We start from the raw sequence: 20988 nt of genomic DNA, 5'->3' as shown, positions 1-20988 counted from the left end.
CAGGCTTATATTTGGGAAACCGCTATTCGAAAGCGCCAAATCCCTCCGAGAAAAACTACATTGGCTACCAATCAAAGAATATATCACTTTCAAAATCTGCACCCTGGTCCATAAAATTATCTACGGAGAAGCCCTGGGCTACATGACAGACCTCATAGACCTACCAACAAGAAACACACTAAGATCAGCACGAACATATCTAAATCTCCACTACCCAAGCTGCAAAGGACTCAAATACAAATCAACTTATGCATCTAGCTTCTCCTACATCAGCACACAACTGTGGAACGCACTACCAAAAGCCGTGAAAACAACGTACGACCACCTAAACTTTCGTAAATCACTAAAAACCAACCTGTTCAAAAAGGCATACCCCATCGACCCAACTTAAATGCCTAAACCTTGCAGCACAACGAAACCAAAGCCTGATACAGACATTACATAACTCTTCCTCTCAACGAATCCCAATGTGTCTGTAACACCTCAACCTTCTTCGACCACAATAACTCTATGTATTTGTTCTATGCCAGAGATGGCGAACGCCTCTAGGGCACTATGTAAGCCACATTGAGCCTGTAAATAGGTGGGGAAATGTGGGATACAAATGTAACAAATAATAATAATAATAACAAATAATAACATAAGTACGTAAGTATTGCCATACTGGGAAAGACTCCCCTATATCCAGAACTTCTTTATCTCGCATCACCTCCATCTGCTCGCCATAACAGAAACCTGGCTCTGCCCTGATGACTCTGCTTCAGTCGCAGCCCTCTGCCATGGTGGTTATCTTTTTTCACATACTCCTCGCCCTGCTGGTCACGGGGGCGGTGTTGGACTACTTCTCTCTCCCTCCTCCAGATTTCAACCCCTTCTTCCACCTCAATCTCTCTGTTTTTCCTCCTTTGAAGTCCACTCTATCTGCCTTTTCTCTCCTCTGCCTCTTCGAATAGCGGTCATTTATCGTCCCCCTGATAAGTCCCTTTCATCCTTTCTCAGTGACATTGACGCCTGGCTTGCCTTCTTCCATGATCCTTCCTCCCCCTCTCTCATCCTTGGTGACTTTAATATTCCTGCTAATGATCCTTCCAACTCTTATATTTCCAAGTTACTCGCTTTAACGTCCTCCTTTAATCTCCAACTATGCTCCACCTCCCCCACTCATCAAAATGGTCACTGTCTTGATCTCATCTTCTCCTCCAACTGTTCACCCTCTAGTTTCCTTGCCTCTGATCTTCCCCTCTCTGATCACCATCTTATAACTTTCACACTTAAATCTCCTCTCTCCCAGTCCTGTCCTATCTTATCTAATTTATCTAGGAATCTTCACGATATTGACCCTTCATCTCTATCCTCCCATGTTTCAAACCTCCTCTCTACTGTGGCACCATCCACGTCTGTCAACGATGCTGTTTCTTCTTACAACAATACTCTATCCTCTGCCTTAGACACACTTGCACCTTTGATGACCCGCCCTATAAGGCGTACAAAACCCCAACCTTGGCTGACTTCTAATATCCCCTACCTACGTTCCTGTACCCACTCCGCCGAACACCTCTGGCGGAAACTTCAGGCCCTTGCTGATTTCTTACACCTTAAGTTCATGTTGACCTCCTTCCAATCTGCTCTTATACTCGCCAAACAGGATTATTATATCCAACTGGCCAACTCTCTTGGCTCTAACCCTCGACTTCTCTTCACCACATTGAACTCTCTCCTCAAGGTGCCCCCTCCCCCAACTCCCCCTTCATTATCTCCTCAGACCCTTGCTGAATTCTTTCACGACAAGGTTCAAAAGATAAACCTTGAATTTTCTACCTCGCCACCTCTCCCTCCACTAGTCCGTTCCCCTCTCTCTCCTTCCCCTCATTCCTTTTCCTCCTTTCCTGAGGTTACTATAGAGGAAACTAAACTTCTCCTTTCTTCCTCAAAATGTACCACCTGTTCCTCTGATCCCATTCCCACCCACCTTCTTAATGCCATCTCACCTGTTCTTATTCCTTTTATCTATCACATTCTCAACCTCTCACTTTCCACTGCAACTGTCCCTACTGCCTTTAAACATGCTGTGGTCACACCTCTCCTTAAGAAGCCTTCACTCGACCCTTCTTGTCCCTCTAATTACCGACCCATCTCCCTCCTCCCTTTTCTCTCCAAAGTACATGAGCGTGCTGTTCACCACCGCTGCCTTGATTTTCTCTCCTCACATGCTATTCTTAACCCACTACAATCTGGTTTTCGCCCTCTCCACTCAACCGAAACTGCGCTTACTAAAGTCTCCAATGACCTATTACTGGCTAAATCCAGAGGTCAATGTTCCATCCTCATTCTTCTTGCTTTCCGCTGCTTTTGACACTGTCAATCACAGCATACTTCTCGATACCCTGTCCTCACTTGGATTCCAGGGCTCTGTCCTTTCCTGGTTCTCTTCCTACCTCTCCCTCCGCACCTTTAGTGTTCACTCTGGTGGATCCTCTTCTACTTCTATCCCTTTGCCTGTCTGACATTGCTGTCTGTATGTCTCAACGCCTCCTGAAATTAAATATGACCAAAACCGAGCTTCTCATTTTCCCCCCCAAACCCACCTCTCCGCTCCCCCCGTTTTCTATTTCTGTTGATGGCTCTCTCATGCTCCCTGTCTCCTCAGATCGAAACCTTGGGGTCATCTTTGACTCTTCTCTCTCCTTCTCTGCTCATATCCAGCAGATTGCCAAGACCTGTCGTTTCTTTCTTTACAACATCCGTAAAATCCGCCCCTTTCTTTCCGAGCACTCTACCAAAACCCTCATCCACACCCTTGTCACCTTTCGTTTAGACTACTGTAATCTGCTTCTTGCTGGCCTCCCACTTAGTCACCTCTCCCCCCTCCAGTCGGTTCAAAACTCTGCTGCCCATCTCGTCTTCCGCCAGGGTCGCTTTACTCATACTACCCCTCTCCTCAAGTCGCTTCACTGGCTCCCTGTCTGTTTTCGCATCCTGTTCAAACTTCTTCTACTAACCTATAAATGTACTCACTCTGCTGTTCCCCAGTATCTCTCCACACTCGTCCTTCCCTACACCCCTTCCCGTGCACTCCGCTCCATGGATAAATCCTTCTTATCTGTTCCCTTCTCCACTACTGCCAACTCCAGACTCCGCGCCTTTTGTCTCGCTGCACCCTACGCCTGGAATAAACTTCCTGAGCCCCTACGTCTTGCCCCATCCTTGGCCACCTTTAAATCTAGACTGAAAGCCCACCTCTTTAACATTGCTTTTGACTCGTAACCACTTGTAACCACTCGCCTCCACCTACCCTCCTCTCTTCCTTCCCGTTCACATTAATTGATTTGATTACTTTATTTATTTTTTGTCTATTAGATTGTAAGCTCTTTGAGCAGGGACTGTCTTTCTTCTATGTTTGTGCAGCGCTGCGTATGCTTTGTAGCGCTATAGAAATGCTAAATAGTAGTAGTAGTAGTTTACCACATTCTCTGGCAAAGAATTCCAGAGTTTAATTACACGTTGAGTGAAGAAAAATTTTCTCCGATACCCCTAGTCCTAGTATTTTTGGAAAGCGTGAACAGATGCTTCACATCTACTCGTTCAACTCCACTCATTATTTTATAGACCTCTATCATATCTCCCCTTAGCCGCCTTTACTCCAAGCTGAAGAGCCCTAGCCTTTAGCCTTTCCTCATAGGGAAGTCATCCCATCCCCTTTATCATTTTCGTCGCCCTTCTCTGCATCTTTTCTAATTCCACTATATCTTTTTGAGATGCGGCGACCAGAATTGAACACAATATTCGAGGTGCAGTCGCACCATGGAGCAATACAAAGGCATTATAACATCCTCATTTTTGTTTTCCATTCCTTTCCTAATAATACCTAACATTCTATTTGCTTTCTTAGCCGCAGCAGCACACTGAGCAGAAGGTTTCAACGTATCATCAACGACGACACCTAGATCCCTTTCTTGGTCCGTGACTCCTAACGTGGAACCTTGCATGACATAGCTATAATTCGGGTTCCTCTTTCCCACATGCATCACTTTGCACTTGCTGACATTAAACGTCATCTGCCATTTAGACACCCAGTCTCCCAGTCTCGTAAGGTCCTCTTGTAATTTTTCACAATCCTCCCGCGATTTAACGACTTTGAATAACTTTGTGTCATCAGCAAATTTAAATATCTCACTAGTTACTCCCATCTTTAGGTCATTTATAAATATGTTAAAAAGCAGCGGTCCCAGCACAGACCCTGGGGAACCCCACTTTCTACTCTTCTCCATTGAGAATACTGACCATTTAACCCTACTCTCTGTTTTCTATCTTTTAACCAGTTTTTAATCTACTATAGAACACTACCTCCTATCCCATGACTCTCCAATTTCCTCTGGAGTCTTTCATGAGGTACTTTGTCAAACGCCTTCTGAAAATCCAGATACACAACATCAACCGGCTCCCCTTTATCCACGTTTGTTCACCCCTTCACAGAAATGTAGCAGATTCGTGAGGCAAGATTTCCCTTCACTAAATCCATGTTTTTATTTATTTGCTACATTTGTACCCCACATTTTCCTACTTGCAAAAGATATAGTTATGAACAGAGTAAGAGGTTTGTTCTAAATTAACATATTACTGTGTAAGAATTAAGGAAGATATGTCTGAGGAATAATTTACATAACACATAATGACAAAGAAAAAAATATGATAATATGGCTAATATAATTAGTTTAGACTTTGTCAATCAAGGAAGATAAAGACGTAGTGGAGAGATTGAATGAGTTCTTTGCTTCGGTCTTCACTGAGGAAGATTTGGGTGGGATACTGGTGTCGGAAATGGTATTTCCAGCGGACGAGACGGAGAAACTTACTGACTTCACGGTAAACCTGGAGGACGTAATGGGACAGTTCAGCAAACTAAAGAGTAGCAAATCTCCTGGACCAGATGGTATTCATCCTAGAGTATTGATAGAACTGAAAAATGAGCTTGCGGAACTATTTATTTATTTATTTATTGCATTTGTATCCCACATTTTCCCACCTTTTTGCGGGCTCAAAGTGGCTTACAATACATTATGAATAATGGAAATTACATTTTGTTCCAATTCGGTTATGGATTACATTGTGAAGAGTTATACAAAACAAATCAAATCAAATCAAAGTATCGTTAAGGAATATATCAATGGAAAAGAACATAGAAACATTGAAAGGAAAACAACGAGAAACTAGAGATTCTGAGGACAATATATAGCATATAAAAACGAATAGCCTATGGTATACATTTTCTTTGGTTAAAGGTATGAGTGTGGTGTGATAAGCAATTTATCCTTAAAATCTGTTAGTGATAAGCAATTTATCCTTAAAATCGAGCATGGTACCGGAAGATTGGAGGGTGGCCAATGTAATGCGGATTTTTGAAAAAAGGTTCCAGGGGAGATCCGGGAAATTATAGACCGGTGAGTCTGACGTCGGTGCCGGGGAAAATGGTAGAGGCTATTATCAAAAACAAAATTACAGAGCACATCCAAGGACATGGATTACTGAGACCAAGTCAGCACGGCTTTTGTGTGGGGAAATCTTGCCTGACCAATTTACTTCAATTCTTTGAAGGAGTAAACAAACATGTGGACAAAGGGGAGCCGGTTGATATTGTGTATCTGGATTTTCAAAAGGCGTTTGACAAGGTACCTCATGAAAGGCTACAGAGGAAATTGGAGGGTCATGGGATAGGAGGAAATGTCTTATTGTGGATTAAAAACTGGTTGAAGGATAGGAAACAGAGAGTGGGGTTAAATGGGCAGTATTCACAATGGAGAAGGGTAGTTAGTGGGGTTCCTCAGGGGTCTGTGCTAGGACCGCTGCTTTTTAATATATTTATAAATGATTTAGAGATGGGAGTAACTAGCGAGGTAATTAAATTTGCTGATGACACAAAGTTATTGAAAGTCGTTAACTCGCGACAGGATTGTGAAAAATTACAGAAGGACCTTACGAGACTGGGAGACTGGCTAAATGGCAGATGATGTTTAATGTGAGCAAGTGCAAGGTGATGTATGTGGGGAAAAGAGAGCCTGAATTATAGCTACATCATGCAAGGCTCCACGTTAGGAGTTACAGACCAAGGAAGGGATCTGGGTGTCGTCATCGATAATACACTGAAACCTTCTGCTCAGTGTGCTGCTGCGGCTAGGAAAGCGAATAGAATTTTGGGTATTATTAGGAAAGGTATGGAAAACAGGTGTGAGGATGTTATAATGCCATTGTATCGCTCCATGGTGCGACCGCACCTTGAGTAGTGTGTTCAATTCTGGTCGCCGCATCTCAAGAAAGAGATAGTAGAATTGGAAAAGGTGCAGCGAAGGGCAACTAAAATGGTAGCTGGGATGAGACGACTTCCCTATGAAGAAAGACTAAGGAAGCTAGGGCTTTTCAGCTTGGAGAAGAGACAGCTGAGGGGAGACATGATAGAGGCATCCTATATAATAATTCTCATCTCCAACGTTCTGTGCTTGGGACCGTGGCTCCCTGGAGGTGGTCTGCTAGGCAGATACGCACTGACATCATGACAGCTGGTTCCAAGGCAAGGGGAGGAGTAGGGAAACACGCGCAGCATGTTTCCTACTCCTCCCCCTGCCTCGGAATCATGTCACCCCCCGCGCTACGGCCTCCTCGATCCCCTCCTTCCGTGAACCTGTCGACCCCCCCCCCGGCCCGCCGAAAACCGCCCCCCGCCGCCGTTGTGGACTACCTGTGCTGACGGGGGACCCAAACCCCCAACAGCTGAAGTGCTGTTGTGCCCTTTGCGTTGCTTCCTCAATCATCTTCTCTGCAAGTTTCTCTGCATGCGTCTGACGTCAGATGCACGCAGAGGAACTTCCAGAGAAGATGATTGAGGAAGCAATGTGAAGGGCACAATAGCACTTCGGCTGTCGGGGGTTTGGGTCGAGGGGGCCGTAGCGCGGGGGGAAGGGGGGGGAGAAATTGCCTGCCTAGGGCTCGTTTCCTTGCCTTCAGAAACGGGCCTTTTTTACTAGTATAAAATAATGAGTGGAGTGGAACAGGTGGCTGTGAAGCGTCTGTTCACACTTTCCAAAAATACTAGGACTAGGACTAGGGGGCATGCGATGAAACTACAGTGTAGTAAATTTAAAACAAATCGGAGAAAAAGTTTCTTCACCCAACGCATAATTAAACTCTGGAATTTGTTGCCGGAGAACGTGGTGAAGGCGGTTAGCATGTATAGAATGTACGTTTGGGAAGCTTGCCAGGTGCCCTTGGCCTGGATTGGCCACTGTTGGGGACAGGATGCTGGGCTCGATGGACCCTTGCTCTTTTCCCAATGTGGCATTACTTATGTACTTATATCCATGCTGTTGAATATGCTCTGTAATTTTGTTCTTAATAATAGTCTCTACCATTTTGCCTGGCACCGACGTCAGACTCCCCGGTCTATAATTTCCTGGATCGCCTCTGGAACCTTTTTTAAAAATCGGCGTTATATTGGCCACCCTCCAATCTTCTAGTAGTACCACGCTCGATTTTAAGGATAAATTACATATTTCTAACAATAGCTCCACAAGCTCATTTTTCAGTTCTATCACTACTCTAGGATGAATACCATTCGGTCCAAGAGATCTGCTACTCTTCAGTTTGTAGAACTGCCCCATTACAACCTCCAGGTTTACAGAGAAAATTAAGTTTCACCGACTCGTCAGCTTCGAATAACATTTCCGGCACCGGTATCCCATCCATTTCTTGCTCAGTGAAGACCGAAGCAAAGATTTCATTTAATCTCTCCGCTACGGCTTTGACTTCCTGATCACCCCTTTTACTGCTCTGTCATCTAGCGGTCCAACTGATTCTTTTTGTCTACTTCCTGCTTTTAATATACCTAAAAAAGGTTTTACTGTGTGTTTTTGCCTCCAACGCAACCTTTTTTCGAAGTCCGTCTTAGCTTTCCTTATCAGCGCTTTGCATTTGACTTGACATTCCTTATGCCGTTTCTTATTATTTTCAGTTGGTTCCTTCTTCCATTTTCTGAAGGATTTTCTTTTAGCTCTAATAGCTTCCTTTACCTCACTATTTAACCACGCCGGCTGTCGTTTGGTCTTCTGTCCTCCTTTTTTTTAAATTATTTATTTAAATTTTCCAATACATCACCACTTAAAGTGAATATGCAATTGGCATTATTTAACATTAGGAAACAAAAATAATAAGTATATATCTTTACAGCCCGTTTGTCCACAAGTTAAAGAAATTTGATTCCAAGATTAAGGAAATTAAAAAAAAAAAGAAAGAAAAAAAAAATACAAAAATTAACAATCAATAGATGCTTCCTCTGGTTCAGACCCCAGCCTGCTGATTAGGGAAGGTTTACTATATTCACATCAACTCTTGCATCAATAAACTCTTTCAACTGTTTTGGGTCTACAAACTGAAAATGTTTACCCTCAAGCATCACATTACAAAAACAAGGAAATCGCAAGACAAAGTTTGCTCCCAATGCCACCACCCTGGGGCAAAGTTCCAAAAAGGCCCTTCGTCTCATCTGTGTAGGCCGTGAGAGATCTGGAAAGATACGGACCTTTGAGCCCAAAAACAGATTTTCTAAATGTCTCAACGAAAGCCGTAGTACGGCATTCCTATCAGGCTCCAGTGCAAAAGTGACAAGCAGAGTTAACCTCTGAGTAAATATTTCTAATGAGCTTTCTAGGAATGAGGTAAGATTCATTCCTTCCCCTATTAAGGGGGGGGGGGGGGGGTTCTTACCACCACTCCAGTACTCCCGATGTAATAAGCCCGTGTAATGGGAGGGAGTGAGTCCTTGACCATTCCCAGGATGTCCACCAAGTATTTTTTAACCATCTCCAAGGGAGAAATTAACGGTGATTTGGGAAAATTAAGAAACTTAAGGTTAAGTCTTTTAGTCTGATTTTCCAGGTATTCAAGTCGTTTATGTAGGAAATTATTGTCTTTAACCAGAGCTGTTTCTATAGATCCCATTTCTTGAATTTTGATATCCACATGTTCCAATTTCTGGGTTTGCTGTGCAGTCACTTGTGCTTGAAGCAGGGCAGCCTCAGAAAGAACTTCAATATCAGAAGAATTCTGCTTTAAAGTAGTTTGCATAGGGGTTTGGATATTGTAAACCATATCCCATAGTGACTCCAGCGTCACAATTGCTGGTCTAATCACTCCACTAGTCACAGGAGGAGATTGAGATAGACTGTCAGCACGAGCTAACTGGAAGCAATAGCTTGAGGCAATACCTTTGAAGCCTGTTGTAGTAATGTTTCCCGAAGTTGAGAATCTATCTCCGTTGCTGCAGTCACACCCTCAGACAGGACCAGCTGAGCCACTTCGGCGTCTGTCTCTGTTTGAACAGCCAGCAACTCTCCTCCAGGCTGGGGAAGTGCAATTCGCTCCACAGGGCTCAGGGAAGCCCCGTTTCCACTCTCAATCGACTCCGAAGGGCCGAAAGCTGCAGAGGGGGTCGAAGTTCCCTGAGGACCCGGTTGCTGCCTGGGAAATTGCAGTGTTGTTTGTTTCATCGTCGAGGAGGTCACAGGAACCGAGGGATATTCCTTTACCTTCCCCCTCCGCTTCCCCATCGTTGACGAGGCTACAGAGGCACCGAGGAAAACTCACAAACACAGCAGCCTCCAGGAGCAAACACAGGTGCGTCCATTCACAGCGCTATCTTGGAAAGGTCCAGGTCACCCCTCCTTTTTACATATGCAGAATATATTTGGCCTAGGCTTCCAGGATGGTGTTTTTGAACAGCATCCACGCCTGATGTAAATTTTTGACCCTCGCAGTCGCTCCTCTAAATTTTCTTTTCACTGTTCTTCTCATTTTATCATAGTCTCCTTTTTTAAAGTTAAACGCTGATGTATTTATTTTATTTATTTATTGCATTTGTAGCCCACATTTTCCCACCTATTTGCAGGCTCAATGTGGCTTACAGAGTTTGATTATGACAATCATTCCATGATATCAGATACAATTAGTAATGTACAAAGATTAAGTGAGGGAAGAAAGAAGGAAGGTGTTAGGCAGGATATAAGGTGGACTTTAATAAATGGGTATTCACAATGGAGAAGGGTAGTTAGTGGGGTTCCTCAGGGGTCTGTGCTAGGACCGCTGCTTTTTAATATATTTATAAATGATTCAGAGATGGGAGTAACTAGCGAGGTAATTAAATTTGCTGATGACAAAAAGTTATTCAAAGTCGTTAACTCGCGACAGGATTGTGAAAAATTACAGAAGGACCTTACGAGACTGGGTGGCTAAATGGCAGATGATGTTTAATTTGAGCAAGTGCAAGGTGATGCATGTGGGAAAAAAGAACCCGAATTATAGCTACGTCATGCAAGGTTCCACGTTAGGAGTTACGGACCAAGAAAGGGATCTAGGTGTCGTCGTCGATAATACACTGAAACCTTCTGCTCAGTGTGCTGCTGCGGCTCGGAAGGCGAATAGAATGTTGGGTATTATTAGGAAAGGTATGGAAAACAGGTGTGAGGATGTTATAATGCCATTATATCGCTCCATGGTGCGACCGCACCTTGAGTATTGTGTTCAATTCTGGTCGCCGCATCTCAAGAAAGATATAGTGGAATTGGAAAAGGTGCAGCGAAGGGCGACTAAAATGATAACGGGGATGGGACGACTTCCCTATCAAGAAAGACTAAGGAGGCTAGCTAGGGCTTTTCAGCTTGGAGAAGAGACGGCTGAGGGGAGACATGATAGAGGTATATAAAATAATGAGTGGAGTGGAACAGGTGGATGTGAAGCGCCTGTTCACGCTTTCCAAAAATACTAGGACTAGGGGGCATGTGATGAAACTACAGTGTAGTAAATTTAAAACAAATCGGAGAAAATGTTTCTTCACCCAACACGTAATTAAACTCTGGAATTCGTTGCCGGAGAACGTGGTGAAGGCGGTTAGCTTGGCAGAGTTTAAAAAGGGGTTAGACGGTTTCCTAAAGGACAAGTCCATAAACCGCTACTAAATGGACTTGGGAAAGATCCACAATTCCAGGAATAACATGTATAGAATGTTTGTACGTTTGGGAAGCTTGCCAGGTGCCCTTGGCCTGGATTGGCCGCTGTCGTGGACAGGATGCTGGGCTCGATGGACCCTTGGTCTTTTCCCAGTGTGGCATTACTTATGTACTTATGGGTGGGTTGGTGAGGTACTTTGTGAGGCTATGGGTTCTCTTTGTAGGCCTTGTTAAAGAGATGTGTCTTCAAAGCTTTGCGGAAGTTGGTTATTTTGTCAATAGCTTTCAGGGCTGTAGGTAGTGCATTCCACAACTGCGTGCTCATGTAAGAGAAGGTGGTGGCATGTATCAGCTTGTATTTTAGTCCTTTACAGCTGGGGAAGTGCAGATTGAGAAATTTGCGGGATGATCTTATGGCGTTTCTGGGAGGCAAGTCCACGAGGTTTAGCATGTAGATTGATTTCCTATGCATACTTACTTCAAAGCTAATATCAAATCCGATCATATTATGATCACTGTTATCAAGCGGCCCCCAGCACCATTACCTCCCGCACCAGATCATGCGCTCCACTAAGGACTAGGTCTAGAATTTTTCCTTTTCTCGTCGTTTCCTGTACCTGCTGCTCCATAAAGCTGTCCTTGATTTCATCAAGGAATTTTACCTCCCTAGCGTGTCCGGATGTTACATTTACCCAGTCAATATCAGGGTAATTGAAATCACCCATTATTATTGTGTTGCCCAGTTTGTTTGCGTCCCTAATTTCCTTTAACATTTCTGCATCCATCTGTACATCCTGGCCAGGCGGACGGTAGTACACTCCTATCATTATCCTTTTCCCCTTTACACATGGAATTTCAATCCACAGTGATTACAAGAAGTGTTTTGTTTCCTACAGAATTTTCAATCTATTTGATTCAAGGCTCTCGTTAATATACAATGCTACCTCTCCACCAATTCGATCCACCCTATCACTACAATATAATTTGTACCCCGGTATGACAGTGTCCCACTGGTTAGCCTCCTTCCACCAGGTCTCAGAGATGCCTATTATATCTAATTTTTCATTTAGTGCAATATATTCTAACTCTCCCATCTTATTTCTTAGGCTCCTGGCATTCGCATATAGACATTTCAGACTGTGTTTGTTGCTCCTATTTACATCATGCTTAGTACTTGACAGTACTAATTTGCAATATTTTGTCTGATTTTTATTTTTATTTAGGGACACCTGATCTACTACGGTGTCTTTTGCAACCTCACTATCAGGATACCCTATCTTCCCTGTTTTGGTGATATCTTTGAAAGATACCTTATCCCGAAAACACGCGCTTCTGAGCGACTGTCGGCCTTCCCCCCATTTCTAGTTTAAAAGCTGCTCTATCTGCTTTTTAAATGCCGATGCCAGCGGCCTGGTCCCACCCTGGTTAAGGTGGTGCCCATCCTTTTGGAATAGGCTTCCCCTTCCCCAGAATGTTGCCCAGTTCCTAACATGGTAACATAGTAGATGACGGCAGAAAAAGACCTGAACGGTCCATCCAGTCTGCCCAACATGATAACTCATATGTGCTACTTTTTGTTTATACCTTACCTTGATTTGTATCTGTCTTTTTCAGGGCACAGACCGTAGAAGTCTGCTCAGCACTAGCCCCGCCTCCCAACCACCAGCCCCGCCTTCCACCACCGGCTCTGCCACCCAATCTCAGCTAAGCTCTTGTGGATCCATTCCTTCTGAAAAGGATTCCTTTATGTTTATCCCACGCATGTTTGAACTAACAAACCTAAAACCCTCCTCCCTGCACCATCGTCTCATCCACGCATTGAGACTCCGGAGCTCTGCCTGTCTCTTGGGCCCTGTGCGTGGAACAGGTAGCATTTCAGAAAATGCTACCCTAGAGGATCTGGATTTGAGCTTTCTACCTAAGAGCCTACATTTGGCTTCCAGAATCTCTCTCCCACATTTTCCTAAGTCATTGGTACCCAAATGTACCAAGACAGCCGGCTCCTCCCCAGCACTATCTAAAACCCTATCTAGGTGACGCGTGAGGTCCGCCACCTTCGCACCAGGCAGGCAAGTCACCAGGCGATCCTCACGTCCACCAGCCACCCAGCTATCTATATGCCTAATGATCGAATCACTGACTACAACAGCTATCCTAACCTTTCCCTCCCTGGCAGCACTTGGAGACATATCCTCGGTGCAAGAGGATAGTACATCCCCTGGTGGGCAGGTCCTGGCTACAGGAGTACTTCCTACTTCACCAGGGTGATGCTCTCCTTCTAGGAGACTTGCCTCCTCCAAGGTAGCACAGGGGCTACCAGACTGGAGGTGGGACTTCTCTACAACATCCCTGTAGGTCTCTGTGTACCTCTCTGTCTCCCTCAGCTCCACCAAGTCTGCTACTCTAGCCTCAAGAGAATGGACACGTTCCCTAAGAGCTAGGAGCTCTTTGCATCGGGCACACACATATGACATCTCACCAACTGGGAGATAATCATACATGTGACACTCAGTGTAAAAGACTGGATAGCACCCCTCTCGCTGCTGGACTGCTGACTCCATCTTAGTGTTTTTGAGTTTTTCAATAATTTAAAACTTGCTACAGTATTAAGGATAGTAGCCTAATATAAAAAAGTGTCTTTAAGTTTATATAGTACTAGTAAAACATGCCCGTTTCTTGCAGAAATGAAACGGACGCTAGCACGGTTTCCTTCCGAACCTCCCCCCCTCCCTACTCACCCCTTCAGCGTTCTGAAGGCACTTTCCGCCATTGTTGCAGTCCTTGGCACGCCACCTTCAAACTGCTGTTTCGTTGGTTGTGAAGCCACTGACACCATTGCTCCGCCCTCGACGTCATAACATTTGACGCGAGGGCGGGGCCCCAACACAGTGTTTTTGGTGGCTTCACCACAACGAAGGCTTCGAACCGGAAGTGCCCGGAGGACCTGACAGTGACGTCAGTGTCCTCAGAACGTTGAGGGTGAGTTTTATTATATAGGATATTGTATGATTTAGTTGGTGTTGCCTTCTTAGATGGTAATGAAATGTATTTAAAACTCTGTAAGAGCACTCCTTGCTTGCTACCCTAATTACAATCAAACATATAAACGGCAAGTGACCGACTCACCTGCAAATGCGCAGTAGAGACTTCCCTCTCTGTCACGTGATGACGTGAGAGGGCGGAACAGAGAGGTAAACGGAGTCGGAGTCACTATCGGACACTGCCACCTGGAAACGAACATCGCGCGCAGCAACCTCCACCTTCCCCTCCATCCCCGCCGCCACTCCCACCCTCCTCCGTATCGGGCCCCCTGCACTGACCTGACAGCGCCTCTCACCTCTGTGTGAAAGCGCTGCAGGCAGGAGATCTGTTGCTGCCTGCAGCGCTTTCACATGGAGGTGAGAGGTGCTGTCAGCGCAGTGCAGGGAGCCCGGCACGGAGGGGGGAGGGAGTGGCGGCGAGGAGGTTAGCTGGAAATCTCGCCCGTTTTAATGGGCTTAACGGCTAGTAACTGATTATAAATGAAGAGTTGTCCTAGGGGTGGGTGGGAAGACTAAACTAGATCCTGCAGTGCCTGTTGATTCTGTTAATGCTGTGGTACAAAGTTTTTAAAACTAAGTGGAAAAGATTATGGAGATTAGTTGATAAAATTTGCTTTTTATATTTTTATTTTGCCTAACACTAACCTACAATTCCTCCTTTAAACCCCAATCTTTAAGTTCCCAAAGCACAAAGCAAAATAGCGTTCACTTACCAGAGAAATGTTCTCTTCTCTCGGAACTTCTCAGATTAACATTCTTCAAAAACTCAGGGAGCTCTTCACTGCAACTCTCTCACTGACTCAACACAATGCTTTCCTGTCTCTTATAATTATGATGTAAAAATACCCTCTCACCAATCACTTCCAAGGGAGGGAAAATTCAAACAAACTTCCAGTCAAAAGAAGCATTGCCATTCTATCTTTGCATTTAATCCATTAGGTTCAAGAGATTTCAATTTAAAAATCCAGCGCTGTTCGGCTTGCAAGAGCTGATGTCTTCGATGCCCTTCTCTGATTTTCGGTGATATCTGTTCTAACACAATACACTTTAAAGATGCAAAGTTATGTTTAAATTGTGTACAATGTACTGCTAAAGCTGATGTTTTTTTACATGTCTGAATGGTGCTCTTATGCTCTATTAACCTCAGTTTCAGAGATCTTGATGTTTGTCAGACAAAACTTTTGTCTGACATATGGAGTTTTTGGCATGGGCAGCGAATACAGTACACAATATATGAGGATAGACAGGTAGTATTAATTCTCAATTGAAAATCTTTCCCATCAAGCGGATTCATGAAATTGGATTGCTCAAACAAACAGAGCATTTTCTGTACTGATTGTGCTCCTGCTTATTAACTACCGCAAGTCCCTGAAGCAGAAACATATTGATAGTATCTGCAAAGCATTCAGGCTTTCTCCAATGCGACAAAATGTTTAACAGGCGCTTGATATACTACCTTTCTTAAGAAATAAACCAAAGCGGTGTAAAATACTAAAACAACAGAGAATGAAAAGAACTACAGTGCCAAACAGGAAAGAAAACAAGAGAGAGAAAGAAAAATAAAACATACTATGTTGGAGGGTTTTGGGCAATAAACAAATTAAGCTGTTTTCCTGGTCTAGCCTTATGCAAATCAGCCCAATCAACTCAGTGGGGGTAACTCTCCTTTAATACATTTCTCTTGGAAATAGCAACATTAAACTGAGCCCTTTCTCTGGAGTACTAGGAATCCAGTTAAATAGCCTATACCCCTTTGACAGGATGGTCCTGTCCTCCACCCCCCAGCTGTTAGTCATGGCTCCAAAACAACAAAGTCTGTGCCTCAGGATTCTCAGCCTGTTCCATCCATCTTCTGCCTGCTTCATTCTAGGGAGGGATTTTAAAGGTCTAGAGGCTCTAAACCTTGCCCTCTACTTAATTTCTCACCTATAGGGATACCCTCCCTCTGCCCCATTCTTAAAAGGGCAATGAACCCCCTTTCCTTCCCTGACAAGTCCCGCAGGCATCTGAGAATTGTTAAAGAGGGAATAGCATTCCTTTTATCTATTCTAGGCTTGGCATGGGACAAAAGGATGCAGAGCTTCCTCCTGCAGCCACTCTGAAACAGGACACAACCGCTGCCTATCACAACATACATATTGCTCATACTGCTTTTAACAGAATACCGCAATATCATTAAACAGATGCAGAAAACATGCAAGAACCAAGGAGCTATAGTTATATACCAGCAAGACAAAGTATCAATCTCATCCTAGGTGGTGCATTTTGGGAGCAATGTTTAGGCCCTTGGTACTCTGTAAACTTATTTTCAAAGGGGAAATCCCTGCCAAACTTCTCTTTTAAAAAGCTCTGGTATGTATACATGCAGTGGGCCTCTGCTTTGCTGGCTTTTTCTATGGGTTAAAGTATGCAGGTTCTGAAATGGGGCATATGATTATTACACAAAGGTGTAGGTTTCAAATGTCTCTGTTTATCTGAGTATACATGTTTCAAGATTCTGCTCTCCATGACCCAGTATCTTCTTTCTCTCTTTGCAGTGAAGAGGATGGTGACCCCAGCCAAACCTTCATCACCCAGCCAGTTCCCGTACTGGAGCTACCAACTCTGCTGTTGTCAAAGTCTCAGACTGTAGGGTAATACGACGTTGGCCAGAATTTGCACCTCCAGCTCCAGCTCCAGGACCTCTTTGCATTGCAGTGTATTTATTCTTTAGTAGTGTACTATACATTTGTTCAAGATTATGCCGTATGAGTGTGAAAATTAAATTATATTTTTATTTGAAAATGTTGGTCATTATTATAAAGCTGTAGTCCGTATATAAAATACTACAAAGAAACTGAAAATATTCAAGATACATTCAAGTAACTTCAAACTGAACTCATACCTACAAAGAATAGAGTAGCAAAATCAAAGAATCTCATAAGAACATAAGTGTTTTTTCAAACTGGGACAGACCAAAGGTCCGTCAAGCCCAGTATCCTGTTTCTAACAGTGGTCAATCCAGGTCACAAGTAACTGGCAAGATCCCAAAAGAGTAAAACAGATTTTATGATGCTTATCATAGAAATAAGCAGTGGGTTTTTATGAACTTCTCTTTTAGGAAATTATCCAAACCTTTTCGAATTCCAGAGTTTAATCAATGATGGGTAAAGAAATATTTTCAGGAAAAAATATAGGTATATTTCAAAAGATTTTAAATTTGTACATATCTATACATTCCATTTTTCATATCTATATATTCCATTTTTACACACTATAAATGTATGTAACTTATTTGTATTTTTATCATTTTTTATTATCTATGTATTACATTTTATTTTAGACTCCTGATGCAGGCCTAAAGGCTGAAACACAACGTTGTGTCGAGTCTATGTACTTCAATAAACATTGCTACTATTATACATCTTCTCAGACTTTGGTTGCTCTACCACTTTTATTCTATAAAGAAATATTTTCTCCATTTTTTTAAATGTATTACTTGATCAAATTTACTTCTGGTAACATTATGCTGCCCCAGATTCTGTAATCCAGTGGATTCTGGAAACTACACCATCTCCCGTTTTAGAAGCAATTACATTAATTTACTCACTGTAGACTAACCAGCCTGAAGTTCCCAATCTCTTCCTTATGTGAAGTGAAGCAGAACTACATCTGTCTGTCTGTCTGTCTTCAGAACCAGTCTCAACTCTAAAAAGCAATGAAAAGTTAAAAGAGCAGAACCACCACCAGAATTTCCCTAACACAACTTAATACCCTCATCCCCATCACTTTGTATACTTTTTGCAGAGCTAACTGTTCGTGATCACAATGACCTAAAATTGTTTGGGATCTACCTCACTTCCATTTTTATTTGTACTGTTTTGTGCGTCCTGCTCCACTGAACAGAAATAAACAGATGTGCATTTTGAGTTAAAGAGGGGGAGCATTTGCAATTTACTGCAGTACTGAAAGAAAAGTTCGGAAATAAAAGAGGAATATTTGTACCACTCAAAGTGCAGGAGGCAGTAAAAACCACTGAAAATCTCAAATACTTGTTAATTCACTAGGAGGTTCTTTTATTAAGGCACACTGGCAAAAATCGATGCCATACTGTAATGTTATAAAAGCAGGGTCTCGGCTTAAAAGTTTTTCAACGGTTCCCTTGCTGCACAAGTGGAGTCCCAGGTGCAAAAATGACTGTCATGTTGTATGTTATAAAAGTAAGGGTCTCAGCTGAAAACTTCAACGGTTCTCTTGCTGCACAAGTAGGGTCCCAGATCCAAAAATTATGGGGTCCCAGATCCAAAATTCATGCATAGAAGCATGGGCTCAAATCACAAACAGGAAGAGAAGCCACGTGCGTCTTAATGCAGATGAGGGGTGCATGAAGGAGTATTCGCTGCAAAGCATGGCTCCCTTGCAGAGAAGCAGGTCTCAGCTCAAACATGGCTCAAAGATGCCTTCCTTACAGTGTGTGAAGCTGGAAAACAGGACGAGAAGCTGCACGCCTGTTAACAGCAATGCGGTGACATGACATCACCGGGGAGTCTGTAATTGTAATTACTGCTGTAATTGCCTAGTGCTCATGTTTAATCTCTTCTTACTGTACACCGCCTTGAGTGAATTCCTTCAAAAAGGCAGTAAATAAATCCTAATAAATAAAGTTGGGTGGTCAGATTAGCAAAGGTTGGATAATCAAGACTGTACTGGCTGGCTCTGTGCATTAAATACAGGGAATACACAAAACTACAATTCCCTTGAAGAGGATTTTGGTGGATTCCAGGGGTGAACAAGACTAGGCTTACCTAGTAACTTAGACCTTTCCGCAGAAATGCATTCTGTGTGCGCATGGTTATAAAAGCTCCTCCCTCATTAGCAATAGAGCTAAGCAGCAGAGTAATATCACTAGCAAGGAAATGCAAATACAAATTTATTAGCAATAAATTCAAACAAAACCCATACAAACACTTCAAATGAAAATGACTGTGTTTCAGGAATTAGCATGCATCCTGGACTTGTAGAACATTGAGAGAAACACACTGGAGAAAGGTGGCTACCAATAGATAACCTAACCTATTGGGGGAACAGGGATAAATGGAATTGGGGGGGTGGGGGCAGAGGGAAGAAGAAGAAAGTAAAAACAATAAAACAATGAAAATTAAAGAGTAAAGAAAGGAGCAACCTTGCCCCTACCCTTGCATCTGACTGTCTCGCTTTGGCTATGGCAGCCTATTTCCAAAAAAACAACATTAAGAGGCCATTTTAGAAAGCACTAACAGGTAACATAGTAACATAGTAGATGACGGAAGAAAAAGACCTGCACGGTCCATCCAGTCTGCCCAACAAGATAAACTCATATGTGCTACTTTTTGTGTATACCCTACCTTGATTTGTACCGGTCCTCTTCAGGGCACAGACCGTATAAGTCTGCCCAGCACTATCCCCGACTCCAAACCACCAGTTCCGCCTCCCACCACCGGCTTTGCCACCCAATCTCGGCTAAGCTCTTGAGGATCCATTCCTTCTGAACAGGATTCCTTTATGTTTATCCCACGCATGTTTGAATTCCATTACCGTTTTCTTTTCCACCACCTCCTGCAGGAGGGCATTCCAAGCATCCACCATTCTCTCCGTGAAAAAATACTTCCTGACATTTTTCTTGAGTCTGCCCCCCTTCAATCTAATTTCATGTCCAATCGTATACACCCGGGCGCAAGGAGGAAAACCGCGCGGGAAGGAAGCTCCGCCCAAAAGATGCCGACAGTCCGTGTGGCCGGCCTTCAGGCCGAATTGGAATGGCCAACCTATGAGACCGAGAAGACCCTGGCGGACCAGACCGCTCCAATGGCCGACGTTGGAATGGCCGGCCTATGAGACCGAGAAGACCCTGGCGGACCGGACCGCTCCAATGGCCAACGTACCGGAATGGCCGGCCATCGAGCCCGACCGTCACAACCCTGAAGCACCACCGGCCATCGGGACCGACCATGGCCAGCCATCGCTACCGCGAGCGTGTAAGGGACGTAACACCTGGAAGCCCAGTCCAAATATATTCTGTGTATTGAAAAAGGAGGAAGACAGACCAAATGATAGCTGGCATGGTTAGAAAGTGAGGTGAAGGAAAGTATTAGAGCTAAAAGAAAATCCTTCAGAAAATGGAACAAGGAACCGACTTAAAATAATAAGAAACTGCATAAGGAAGGTCAAGTCAAATACAAAGCTTTGATAAGGAAGGGGAAGATGGAGGCAAAAACACATAGTAAAATTTCTTTTAGCTATATTAAAAGCAAGAAGTTGGCAAAAAAATCGGTTGGACCGCTAGATGACTGAGGAGTAAAAGGGGCGATCAGGGAAGACAAAACCATAGCAGAGAGATTAAATTAATTATTTGCTTTGGTCTTCACTGAGAAATATTTGGGAGAGATACTGGTGCCAGAAATGGTATTCAAAGCTGACGAGTCAGAGAAGCTGAATGAAATCTCTATAAACCTGGAGGATATGGCACAATTTGACAAATTAAAGAATAGCAAATCTCCTGGACCAGATGGTATTCATCCCAGAGTATTGATAGAATTGAAAAATTAACTTGCGGAACTATTGTTAGTAATATGTGATTTATTATCTTTAAAATCAAACATGATACCGGAAGACTGGAGAGTGGCCAATTTTTAAAAAAGGTTCCAGGGGAGATACGGGAAATTATAGACTGGTGAGCCTGACGTCGGTGCTGGGCAAAATGGTAGAGACTATTATAAAGAACAAAATTATACAGCATATTTAAAAGCATGGATTGAGACAAAGCCAGCATGGATTTAATGAAGTGAAATCTTGCCAGAGGTATTTATTTATTTATTTATTGCATTTGTATCCCACCTTTTCCCACCTATTTGCAGGCTCAAAGTGGCTTACAGAGTGTGGTTATGACATAATCATTTCGTGTTAACAGGTACATTTCTTATAGATTGAATATTGTTAAGAGA

The 20988-nt window shown here is 43.4% G+C and overlaps 1 protein-coding gene across 1 annotated transcript in view; it reads left to right on the top strand.

Annotated features, from left to right (window-relative positions):
* The window catches only part of BBOF1 (basal body orientation factor 1), a 181350-nt gene extending 164585 nt beyond the window's left edge, over window positions 1-16765 (top strand). Inside the window, exon 11 of the mRNA XM_030214596.1 lies at window positions 16567-16765. Coding sequence (XP_030070456.1) covers window positions 16567-16666 — 100 coding nt within the window. The 3' untranslated portion in view covers window positions 16667-16765. The remainder of the gene's footprint in view (window positions 1-16566) is intronic.
* The last annotated feature ends 4223 nt before the right edge of the window (window positions 16766-20988 follow it).

This window comes from Microcaecilia unicolor, chromosome 9 (assembly GCF_901765095.1).
Source record: "Microcaecilia unicolor chromosome 9, aMicUni1.1, whole genome shotgun sequence".
NCBI classification, from domain to species: Eukaryota; Metazoa; Chordata; class Amphibia; order Gymnophiona; family Siphonopidae; genus Microcaecilia; species Microcaecilia unicolor.
The sequence above is the reverse complement of the archived record's forward strand: the minus strand, read 5'-3'. Positions and strand labels throughout refer to the sequence as shown.